General features: G+C 45.7%; 1 protein-coding gene across 2 annotated transcripts; it reads left to right on the forward strand.

The window, feature by feature from the left end:
- Positions 1-225: 225 nt before the first annotated feature.
- Positions 226-12711, forward strand: LOC310768363 (sulfotransferase 2B1-like). 2 transcript variants are annotated; one of them, XM_083626369.1, is made up of 6 exons: positions 226-429; positions 5475-5683; positions 7165-7294; positions 9871-9965; positions 11395-11575; positions 11937-12711. In XM_083626369.1, exons 1-6 carry the CDS (start codon positions 291-293, stop codon positions 12041-12043), a joined length of 861 nt encoding a protein of 286 aa, XP_083482495.1. In that variant the 5' UTR covers positions 226-290; the 3' UTR covers positions 12044-12711. The 2 variants fall into 2 exon arrangements, with proteins under 2 accessions (XP_083482495.1, XP_083482496.1); XM_083626370.1 differs by having other exon boundaries at positions 7168-7294.
- The last annotated feature ends 364 nt before the right edge of the window (positions 12712-13075 follow it).

Consider the following 13075-nt stretch of genomic DNA (forward strand, 5'->3'; position numbering starts at 1 on the left):
AACAGACCACAGCAAGGCTTGCAAGCTGTTTAGCTGCACAATTACATTCACAACGAATGTCATTCACACACACACAAACTAGCACGCTGGCTTTTTTGGGGGGGGGTAACTTAAGTTAAGAGAGTAAAGAGTGTACCAGTCACAAAATGCGAGTCTTAAACAGAAGCAGCCTCTCTGAAGCCCTCGCTCCTCCCCCCACCCCGGAGTCTGGGGCGGGGAGGAAGAAGGGAGCTCTCCTTTCCCCGCCTGCTGCTGCTTTTCTCCCCACACACTGCTGCAACCCAGCAAATATGTACAGGCTGGACGTAACGGAGACCTTTGCCGGCCTCAGCCTGCCTGGCCATCTCCACACGCAGGCGTCCCTGAACTTTGCCAGCACTTTCCAGTTCTGCAGCTCTGATGTCCTCCTGGTTACCTACCCCAAATCAGGTAAGGGCTGTGTGAGGCAGGGCAGTGGAGGGAAAAGCCCCTCAGAGGCTCACGGACCTCCTGCCCTCCTTTCTGTCTGCAGCAAAAGCATTGGGCTGAAACAGGAACTTAGGGAGTTGCTTTATTCTGTGTACAAATGGCCAGCTTGAAACATAGCTAGGTCACCCTTCTTCTTCCTTTTTATTTTAATTACCATATTTACTCAAATCTAATGTTCACCTTTATTACACTGCAAAAATCGAGGGGTGCATTAGATTCGATGGCGCATTAGACCTGAGTAAATACGGTAGGGTTTATTTAGGGTATGACGCATCAGAATGCGGTGTTTTGCAAGAAACAACAGGTTAGGCTAGATATGGGTTGTGGGTAACTGATTGCAGGGTAAATGAGAGTGTGTATACAGCCTTGGTCAGACCATTGGTCTACTGAGCTGATGGGGCCCTCCAGGGTTTCAGGCAGGGGCCTCTCTCTCCCAGGTCTATCTGGAAATGCTCAGGACTGAAGCTAAGACAGGCTGCATGCAAAGCAGATGTTGTACCCCTGAGCCACAAAGATCTCTTAGCTGCATAGGAAGCTGTCTTACACTGTCAGAGCGTGGTCTATCTAGTCCAGTGTTGTCTTCTGTGACTGGCAGCGGCCCTTCAGGATTTCAGTGCAGGTTCTGCCCCAGCCATACCTGGAGATGCTGGGGATTGAATCTGGGCCCTTCTGTTAAAGGACTCCTCTTCCTCTTCCAGAGCTACATTTCCTCTTCACAGGGAACTCCGGGAATTGTAGTTCTGTGACGTGAACAATTGGGAGATTGCCTCCTGGCGACTTTTAGCACCCTTAAGAAACTTAATGAAACAGGACTCTTTGGGGGAAGCCATGACTGTTTAAAGTGGCATGATTCTGTTTTAAATGTGTGGGGCAAATGTGTACTTAGTGTACATTTCTCCTAACATATGCATGCAATTTTGCTTTACATGAAGGCTTTTGCAAGCAATTCCCCCCTCATAGGCATCTTTCTATATTATTCTCATTAGTATATGGAGTTTTAGGCACACTTTCACTTATGTACACAGTTTTGTGTTATTATTTATTGTACTCTTACCAAGTAACTCAAGGCAACCTACATTAAAACCAATTAAAATCAACAATAAAAACCTAAAAACACAACAATTCAAATAAAAGACTAAAAACACAAACAGAAAGGAAGGACTACAAGCCCTACCCCACGAAAAGAGGCCATGGTATCCTTCAAATCAGAGGGCAAAAATCCAGGGGGGGGAATAAAAGTCTTTGTCCAGTGCCTAAAACAGTATGAAGATGGCACCAGGTGTACCTCTCTGGGGAGAGCATTCCACAAACAGGGGTCCTCCACTGAAAAGGCCTGTTTGTGTGTTGTCACCCTCCAAGCCTCGTGTGATGGGGGCACACAAAGAAGGGCCTCAGATAACGATCATAGGGTCCAAGTAAGTTCTTGTGGGGAGAGGAGGTTATTGTGGACATGAGCCACATAAGGCTCAGCATTTTGAACTGTACACTTTATTTGCTTAGAAAACTGCGCTGCAAAATTGAGAAAAGGACGGATTTCAAAAGAAACCTGTTTTCATTTGCATGCTGTTTGAGATGTGCAGATTAGAAAAGTTTGTGGTAAAATGCAAACCAAACCAAATGTCTCACCCATCCTTAGACAGTGCGATAACTTTTTAAACAACCAGAAGCCTTCCTGTTAGGTATTTTAGGTCAAGATCTGCCGAAAGAGAAAAGGACATTATTTATGTATGCTACTACAGCTGTGAGAATTTTGATAGCACAAAACTGGAAGACTGGAGGAATTCCAACAAAGGAACAATGGCAAGAGAAATTGATGAATTATGTGGAACTGACAAAACTGATGGATAGACTACGAGAAAAAGACAACAGTGACTTTGAAAAAGAGTGGGAACCTTTTATAACATATTTGCAGAAACATTTAAAATAATGAAGAAATGATATAGTGGATTGTAAGAAATAGAAGTATGCAATAAGGGGGTAACAAACCAGAAATGGAAGCTGAGAGAAGCCCGGGAGGGAAGGGGTGAAGGTGTGTAATATGTATGTTATTGATATGAGATGTTTGTAATGACAGAAAAGGAAGTTAATAAAAAATTATTTTTTAAAAAAAGATAGTGTGATAACTTTGAGTGTGGGAGATAGGTGGTGTCTAGTGAAAACCCAGGCAGTGCAAAGAGGAAGTCCATCTCGATTTTAATCATGGACATCACCTGGCACATTGGGTTGCTCCAGGTTCATAGCAGTGGGCTGGTCCCAGCATCACGCTTTGGCCTTCAAAGCTGCATGGAACCAGTGGCCTAACCAATGGCTCAGTTTTGCAACAGGATGGTGACTCAATCTGTAGTTCCCTATCACCACCACCACCCTCAACAAACTTTTTGATACTCATACCTGCAGTGAAGGATGTGGTGTCAGAATGCGGCCACACCACTGTATAATTCAGCTTTGCTAAAAGGGTCCAGCAAATTAAACAAATTAATCTGGGATGCCTCTTGTTTTATCATGGAGACAAGATTAGGCAGTTTGTAAAGTGGAAGGCCAAGGGGCTCCTTAAGCTAAGAGATCTCCCCCCCACCCAATGGCAAACAAGTTAGAGGGGAGAAACTGGAAAGTGCACTGAAAAATGTGTAGTTTAATTGCATGGGTGGGTGGTTGCACTTCATATACAACTTGAATACCGCTAGACAGAGATGTATGGAGTGTTAGGAGAGGGATATTACCTGTGGTGGGAGACATGTCATGCTCCTTTTGGGGTAGTTTGTCCACTTTGATACCCATCCTGCACTCAGTGCTGAACTATGGCTCCTACAAGCTGTCAACATGTGACAGTGGCCGCATCCCAGCAATAGCTTTGATGACTGGCTAAACCAGGTGAGGGTAGGACGATGGGTCTCAAGCCCTCATTGATCTAGGGACTTCCACTGCATGCAAAGACAGGCTCCAGCTGATTGAGTGGACAAGACCAATAGTGGGTCCAGTGGTCAAGAAGGTAGTTTCTGCACGTTCTGTAGAGGGAAGTGAGGGGCAGTTGGAGCTCAGCCTGGGAAAGTACCCCTTCTTGGAGAAGGAAAGCATGAGAGATGAGGCAATGTTCTGATGACCAGAGGGTGGTAGTGGTTGCGGCTGGAAGTTGAAGGGCCTGCATGACAGCATCGAAGGCCTTCAGATTCCTAAGCTGTCCCGTTGATCTCTGTGCTGACCTACCCTTTGAAGTCAAAGTGATATGTGTCAAGTTGCATTGTCTTTCACTTCCACCTCCCCTCATACACTTTTCTCTGGACCTTGAGCCAACAGGTCATCTCAGATGTCTCTTCTGAGAACCAAGGGGCAAGTCTGGCTTCTTTGTTTCTCCAACTAATTAGTGCTGTAGAACTCAAGAATATACTTCCCTTAATAAACATAAGCTTTCTTGTTTTATAGTCCCAGTCTGAACACCTTCCATTTGAAGGTGTGCTCCAAAACAAGGATTCCTTTCACTAAACTTCTGGTATTGCAGCAAACTCCGTTGGCTGACACAAAATTTGGTTATGTTATCTGAAGCAGTATCCAAATGCGTGGCGAACGGACTGATAAACCGCTTTCCAAAATATATACTAGAGACTACAGAAATGAATTTAACAAATAGCAAAATAAAAGAAATTCTTTACCCTCTCCATATCTGTGTTGAGCCTCAACTATCTCTGCTAGACTGGTACCAATGATGAGAAGCTGAAGCGGAACCACATCTGGTAATAATGACAATGAGGCCACGGACTCACCGAGAGACAAGTGGGGAGCAGTCGGCCCAAGAGTTTTCCAATATCTGGATTAGAGATTCAGGGAAGCCTTTCATTTGTGTCAATGGGAGTTTCCACTGAAATGCAATAGCAGCTTTAGAAGCTCTTATTTTGGTTGTGGACCTTGGCAGAGAGAGAAAGAGAGAGATGGCTGCATAAACACCATACCTCTAAAGCATATTCCCACACTGCCCAAAAAATCTTTGTAACTGTAGGGGTGCTGGGAATTGTAGTTCCATGAGGAGTAGACTACAGTTCCCAGAATTCGTTTGTGTTTGTGTGTTTTAAATGTTTGGTATGTATGCAGAGAGAGAGAGAGAGAGAGAGAGAGAGAGAGAGAGAGAGAGAGAGAATGTGTTCAACTCTCCTCCCCTCCTCCCAAAATGTCTGCCAACGAGTTTCCGTACCAGAAACGACTGTAGACATATAACAAATTATTCATAATTGTTGGATTTTCTACAGCAAGGGAACATCTGGATTAAATGTATAAAAAGTAAGGGTTGGCATTTTGATGATGATGATGACTTGTGAACATTGCCAAACACACACACACACAAAAACTGAACCAATGCCACAGCAAACTCCCATCTGGACCTGCCCCCAGTCTATAAGAAATGTCTAACTCATGCTTTTATTCTTTGAATGACGTCAAATGAATAAGCTAACGCAGGCTGCATGCACACCATACATTTAAAGCACAATATCTTCCCTCTAAAGAATTCTGGAACTATAATTTACCCCCGCAGAGCTACAATTTCCAGCACCCTTAACAAACTACAGGTCCCAGGATCCTTTGGTGGAAGTCATGTGCTTTAAATGTGTGGGGTGTGCACATTCACAGTTTATCTCATCCATACAATACATTTAAAGCACATTTAAAGGGCATAGCTTCCTCCCAATAATATTGGGAAATGCAGTTTTTAAGGGTGCTGGGAACTGTTATTCTGTGAGGGGCGAAACTACAGGTCCCAGGATCCTTTGGTGGAACTCATTTGCTTTAAATGTACTTCACATGTATAGTGTGGATGTGACCAAAGCTGGACCAAAGACTGCCTTCGCTAGTCTGTAACCTTATTACACCCTATATGAATAAGCCTTCTTCCTTGCAACAAAAACAATTGCAGTCCTTATATTTAACAAGCCTGCCATTAATGAGGTTGTCCCTGGAGGTCATGCAGTGGTTGGAGGTCAGAGGCCTTCCCCTGCTGATGTTCTTGTCCTCCCCTCTAGGCACCACCTGGATGCAGGAGATCCTGACCTTAATCTACAGCAAAGGAGACCCTCAGCCTGCCAAGAACATCCCCAACTGGACCCGGAACCCATGGCTGGAGCACACTTACTTCTCAGAGATTCTCCGAGAGACAGAAGGACCTCGCCTCCTCACCACCCATTTACCCTACCGTGTGTTATCAGCCTCTCTGAGGAAAGCTAAGCCCAAGGTATGTGCAAGGAGATCCCATACTTGGACATATTTCTCATGGAATCAGGACAGGGCTGGCTCTACCGTTAGGTAACCGTCTCAAGCGGCAGATGTCCGGGGGTGGCGGCAGCAGCCTTCATGGCTGTTTCCTCCTGAGCCCCTTGGCCATTCCCTTCTGCTGGAACATAAACAGCTGCCTTTTTCAAGGCAGACTATTGTTCCTTCTGGCTCAGTGTTGGCTACATCAGGCATGGGGAAGCTCAGGCCTCTCTAACTGGCCCCTGGGCCCCTCCCCGCAGCACACCAGCTCTCCCTAAGCCACACCCCCTCACTGGCCCTGCTGCACACCCTCGTTGGGTGTTTTTGCTCAGCAGGAATATATCCTTGAACTCTTGCTTGGCTGGATAGAGAACAGAGAAGGGCGCGTGAATGTGTGTGGAAACTATGCTACTGTTTAAAGGTAAAACTTGCACCCCTTTGCCCCACCCATTTTTGCCTCTTGCCACACCCACCACTGGCATGTGGCCCCCAGAAGGGAATGCGACCCTTGAGCCCAAAAGGGGTTCCCCACCCCTAGTCATCAACACTTGGACTGGCAGCAGCTCTCCAAGATTTCCCACCAGGCATTTTAACTTCAGGAAACATATTGGCAACCAGCAGCACTCTCAAAAAGATAAGAAAAAAGATGGTTTTGACTCTGTATGGTCTCGATTCATGTCGTTTATTAACAACAGTACAGCAGAATTCCTTCTGTCTCAGTCACAGCAGCCGCTATGGAGAAATTATCTTAACACTTTAGATTGAAGAATACCCTGTGGATGTGAGTTTAATCTGTAATGTAAAACATTTTCCAAGTCTGTTTTGATTTCATGTGGATGACTGCATACAAGACTTAACATGCATACATGTAGTTGTCCGGAAGACAACACTTTATGTTTTGTATTTTATTTTTTACAAATTTCATTAAAGTTTGTAAAAGGGAGGGGGATAAGAATATAGGAAGAGCCTTGCCCTCTTAGGTTGCATGCGCACCATACATTTAAAGGACACTTGCTCCAAATAATCCTGGGAGCTGTAGTTTGTTAAGGGTGCTGGGAATTTTAATTCTATGCAGGGTAAGCTACAGTTTATCCTGGAAATGTGCTTTAAACACTATGGATTTTATGCAGCCTTAGATGGCTTTAAAATTTGGAGTTAGACAACTTCAGAGAGGATAAGGCTATCCGTGGCTGTTAGTCATGATGGCTCTATGCAGTCTCTAGATTCAGAATTTGTATGCCTATGGGCACCAGTTCCTGGGGAACAACCGCAGCAGGAGGGTCTTGTTTGTGGGCTTCACAGAGGCACTGAGGTGGCCATTGTGGGGCTGGTCGGTTGCTTCCAGAAGGGCTCTTGTTATGGAGGGGAAGGAAAATGGAGGGGTGCTTTTTGTCCTTTCCACCTGGGCTGCGTCGTGCTGACCTACATGGCGTGTGCCCTCTGCCTCTTCATTTGCTCCAGCAGGTGATCCACCTGACCAGAAACCCCAAAGATGTTGCTGTGTCCTTCTATCACTTCTGCAGGATGGCCAAATTCTTCCCTGACCCTGGCACCTTTGATGAGTTCCTCCTCAGCTTCTTGGATGGCACAGGTGTGTGAGTCAGGTCAGGCATCTCTGCGTCACAGGTGTCATTTGGGCTGCCTGCCTAACAATGCCTTAACTATCATGGCTTCAATCACACACACACCCCAGAGCCACCTGGGAATATGTAGTTTTGAGATGATACAGATACTTCTACCTAATAGAGGAAGGGCCAAAGCTCAGTGGTGAAAGGTCCCGGGTTCAATTCAGAGCATCTCCAGAAGAGATGCATGTCTGAAACCCCAGAGAGCCTATCAGTGTAGCCCAGAGGTGGGGAACCTTTTTCTGTCTGAGGGGCACATTCCCTTTGGGTAACCTTCCAGGGGCCTGAGCACAAAAGCCCTCTGCCTTCCTGCATGGTTTCCATCAACTGATATTCAGAAGCATTATTGCCTCTGACTGTGGAGAGCCTTATTCTCTATGAATGTGTCCAGTCCTCTTTCAAAGCCATCCACTATTGCCCGCTTTGAGAGCAAAATCCATAGTTTAATGCGCTGCGTGAAGAAGTCCTTTCTTTTATCTGTCCCGAATCTCCAAACATTCAGCTTCATTGGACACCCATGATTTCTAGCATTGAGAGAGAGGGAGGAAAACATTTTCTCTATCCACTTTCTCTGTGCTGTGCATAACTTTATAAACTTCACATCTTGCTCACCTGTTCTCTAAACTAGTTGCTGGGTCATTTCTCTTGGCAGCAACACTGTGCCCAGGGTGTTTCCTAGGGCAGCTGGGTGTGCTGCAAGACACAGAGTGTCATGGAGACCCCAGTCACCTTAAGTTGCAGAGGGCCCTATCCACAGTGTACTGGGCCCTGGAAAACCTGTTAGCATCCCATTCCTCAGAGTAAGCAAAAGGCAGAGTTTGTATTTCCCACCTCTGGAATCTGGCCTGATTTTGAAATTGTACCTTTAAATTAGCATATACAAATTTTATGCAAATTTGCATTGTGGGCCTGTGCCCTGGAGTCATTTAAATACCCAGCAGCACTGAGGGCTGGGCCCATAATAATGTTACCTGCAGCAACAGAAATTCAGTTCCCTACAGTGTCATCATTGCTGCTAAAAAGCCATGAGGAAACTCATAAAAGCTGAGATTTAAGGTCACAATAACACAGTAAAAGAACATATAACTTCTCTCCCTGTGTGCTATCTGGGATCTTTGCTGCTACCAATAGTGCCTGTTTGTAAACCTTACATTTGCTCGCATTTTTATTTTACTCTGGGATCTCTAGTGCTACCAGTACAATCTTAGTACTACTACAACTTACTGCTTCTATTTGGAATCTCTAGTACCACTAGAAGTGTCATATTATTACTACAATCTGGGATCCCTACTGCTACCAGTAGTGTCTTTTTCTCTTTGAAATCCAGTTTGTTTGTTTTTTTGAAAAATAAATAAATAAAAATAAAACATTCGGGGGCAGTCTGGCCTCCATTTTAAAACAATTTAAAATAGTAATTGAAATTCTTACACAAATATGAAACCATAATAAGAAGCTGTTTGATTTCTGCCCTCTGAGGTTCGTACTGAGATTCCAGGAGGTTCACTCTAAGGGAATGTAGCTTCTTAAATTTCCAGCTGTGTTAGCTTGGATACCTTCCCGAACTTCTGCCCTTTTAATATGAGCTTATGAGACACTTTTCCAGCAAACACCCACAGGACAGCAGAGGCCAGGTTTCCCTTTTGATCCTAGCAAAGTTCACTGCAGTTTGCAACGCCTTGGAGCTGTGTGATTTTAGTCATTGCAAAGTGGCAGTTCTGAAAAGCAGAACCCCTAAATAAACCCAGCTTCTAACTTGCTTGAACTGGTAGTTATTGAGACTGCCTTTATTTAATCAGAAATCCAGTTGAGACAGCTTGCTGTGAAAGAGAATGGGAAGGATCCTTGCACCTATGGAACTTCTGCCTTTCACACCACTAATGTTAAAGGCACAGTTCACTTTCTTTTCTTTTCTTTTTTTCAGAAGTGGCAACTCCAACTGTGCCAGATCACTGTTTTTGATTCTTCCTATTTTAGATGGGGAGCCTGTTCCCTGCATTACTAGGGGAGATTTGTTGATTCAGAGCAACATTGCACACTTTGCTATTTACCTTTGCTTAAATGAGCCAGAGCCACTGGATGGATTAACCACATTCTGAAATCTCAGCAAAGGGCATGAGGGTGGAATGGACCCTGCCTTCCAGGGAGACCTGTAGACTGGCTGGCTGGCATTATTGCAGGGATGGAAAACATCAGACCCAAAGCCTCTCTGTGTGGCCCTTGGAACTCTCCCCAGTCACACACACACACACACACACCGCACCAGTCCCAGAGTGCTTTTGCTGGGCTGGAATGTGTCCTTGAATTCTGATCATGCTACTTGCTTTTGTGGATGGAGGTTAGAGCGTTGTGTGTTGAAAGTAGCCTACTATGTATAAAAGTAACATTTACAGTCATTGCCTCAACCACTTTTGCATCTCGTCCTGCCACTGCTGCCATGTGGCCCTCAGAAGGTCGCCCCAGACTGAGAAAGATTAATGCAATGTTGAAGGCAAAGGCGTTGCTTTCACCCTCTGACCCATCTCTTCTGTCCTGTCCCACACAGTGCACTATGGCTCCTGGTTTGAACACACCAGAGGCTGGCTCAGCTGCAAGGAGGAGTTGGATGTTTTCTACATCACCTACGAGGAACTGCATCAGGTGAGTTCCCCTAGCCCAGGGGTCAGCAAACTTTTTCAGCAGGGGGCCAGTCCACTGTCCCTCAGACCTTGTTGGGGGCCGGACTATATTGGGGGGGGGGGAATGAACAAATTCCTATGCCCGACACATAACCCAGAGATGCATTTTAAATAAAAGCACACATTCTACTCATGTAAAAACACGCTGATTCCAGGACCGTCCACAGCCCGGATTTAGATTGGGCTGGATCTGGCCCCCGGGCCTTAGTTTGCCTACCCATGCCCTAGCCCCCATGCACATGATATGGGTGGTTAAGTTGATGCAGCCTTGTCTGTGGACCTTTTGTTTGGAGAGCAGGTGGGAAGTCTTGGTTTGGAAGGGCGAGTGTGAGCAATTGCCCTGGAGTGACAGGTTCATGCAGGCAGCTCAGGGAACAGGTTGGATGGTGATGCTTGAGAGAGGGCTGCAGATTAGCAGCAGAGACCCTGCTTTGCATGCAGAAGGCTTCAGGTTCAATCCGTGGCATTTCCAGGTGGGGCTGAGGAAGACCCATCTGAAACTCTGGAGAATCTCTGCTAATCAATGTATAGACAGTATCAGGGACTAGATGGACCAATGCTCTGATACAGCTTCAACATTCCCTGTATTGCCATAGCTTAGCAGCAGAGCTCCTGCCTTTCATGCAGAAGGCCCCTGGTTCAATCCCCGGCATCTCCAGGTAGGGTTGAGAGAGATCCTTGCCTGAAACCCTTGAGTGCTGTTCATAGTAAGTGTAGACAATACTGAGCTAGGTGGGCCAATGGTCTAATTAGGTATAAGCTTCCTTGTTCCCTTTTCTAGCTTTAAAAAAACCCCCAACTTTGCAGAGTAGCTGGACATGCTGCAAAGCTCAGAGCCAGTGAGACCCTGGGCACCTACCCATCTTGATTTGCCCAGGGGCAAATGAGTGTCCCAGGCCTGCGCCTTGAGTGTTTTATGTGTCTCTCAACAGCTGGATGTAGCCTGTAAGGTCCAGCTTCTTCCCTCTACTCACTTCTGTGATCCCAGGGTAGGGATAAGAGATAAATTCAATTCAGTTTGCACGTTCTGAAACAATACGCAAACTGAAGCAGCGTTCTTTTGAAATCTGCACTTCTCTGAATTTTGCAGCGCAGTTCTCAAGACAAGGAAGGTCCACAAAAATGCACCAACCTGAGTAAAGTTTACATTAAAATGATTACATTACTGAAAATGACATGCATTATATTAAGAGAAAGCCGCTTTGCAAAAATGTTTATATTAGGCAAAATTGCATAGAAACGTGTGTGTATTGGGATTCACAGCTAAAATGCCAGTGAATTTTCATTCTTAAAAAATAAATCTCACACTAATGCAGAAATGCACAGAACTGAACTTAAGACTGGGAAAAATGAGAAACTGAAATGGATTTCCTTGCCTGCCCTTTCCCCAGGATCTGGAAGGCTCTGTGGAGAGACTGAGCGCCTTTCTTGACTGCCCTTTGCAACCAGGCCAGATGGCTTCCATCCAGAAGCATTGTAGTTTTGCTTCCATGAGAAACAACACCATGGTGAATGGTACACTCGTCCCTCATGAGATCATGGATCCAAGCAAGAGCCAGTTCATGAGGAAAGGTGGGTGGGGAGACAAGGAGGGCTGGGCGAGTGGGAACTTCTGCAGCAAAGCTGCTGCTCCCTGCTGGAGTTCTGTGCTCCTTCCAAACACACCCAGTATTAGTTTGCTGCAGTCTGTGGCAACGTTTCTCCTGCATGTTCCCTCTCAGAAGCCTGCTCTGCAGTAACTCAGAGCAAGGCTGCTAGTGTGGCTGCCCCTGTTCTGCAGAACACCATTCCTGTCAAGATAAAACAGGCATCCACTATCTGCATTTCCCACACTCCTCAGTCACTGATTGCTGCCTCTGGCCAGATGTTGCTGGACAAGGTGATGTCTGCTGTGCTCTGACCCAGCCAGACAATGCCTTTGTGTTCTTCTTAGGTATTGTTGGAGACTGGAAGAACCACTTTTCCCCACTGCAGATTGAGATGTTCAACAAGAAGTACCAGCAGGAGATGGAAGACTGCTGTCCGTGTTTCATGGACTGATGGTAACATGATCCAGGACCCAAGGGATTATAGCCAGCTGGGGATTCCCACTGTGTTCAAAGAACCAAATCCTACACACCAATGGTGGGTGTATGGGGACCAGCTTGCCAGAAAAGGGCAGCCACTGGACAAAGGCTCTGCAGGGACCTTTCCCATGCCAGATGAAATGTGAACAAGCTCCGAGTCAAGGCTGTCACCCACATAGACAGAAGCTGTCTACCTTCCATAACCTGGTGTCTACCTTCTGTAACCTGGTGCCCTCCAGATGTTTTGGACCAGAACTCCAATCAACATCAGCCAAGTTGACCATTGATGTTGATAAGAGTTGTAGTCTGAAACACCTGGAGGGCCCTCACCAGCAATGAAGATCTTTTACCTGAGATTCCTGTTACCTGAGGTCCTTTAACCAGAGATGGGTGAGATTGAAATGGGGATCTTCTTCAGAGAAGCCACATTCTCTGCCAATGAGCAGGGGGTGGTTGGGAAGGCTCTGTGGGGAGTAAATTACCAGCTTACAACTCTGGCAGGGGTGGGAAACCTGATCCAGGCCCTCCGTATGCTGTTGGACTCCAGTTCCTATCAGTCCCAGCCAGGATGGACAGTGCTCAGCAGTCTTTTAAGTAGTCAGCTGCCTGTACCCAGGACTCAATAAAATGTTTTATCAGTACCATCTTGTGTGTATCCTAAACATTGCTGGAACTCACAGAAGTAGCAAAGTGTGCTTCATCGGTTTTGTATTACTTATCCCTTGCTTCTTTTTTTTTTACACCCACACCACAAAGTACATAAAAATACAGTAAAAATAAATAAGCTGCTAACAACCTTGAAATATATATATATATATATAAAGACAAACAGCAACAGCACATCCGTTAAACATCCAAACCTAAAAATCCAGAATGGCTGTTGGCTGAGGCTGATGGGAATTGTAGTCCAAAGCTTCTGGAGGGCAGCAGGTTAGGGAAAGGTGGCCATTTATCTCTCTTTCACACACATGGACCAGACATAGTTCTGTGGTGCTCTGATACCCAA

Source organism: Podarcis filfolensis (assembly GCF_964270895.1).
Source record: "Podarcis filfolensis genome assembly, chromosome: 8".
Taxonomy (NCBI): domain Eukaryota; kingdom Metazoa; phylum Chordata; class Lepidosauria; order Squamata; family Lacertidae; genus Podarcis; species Podarcis filfolensis.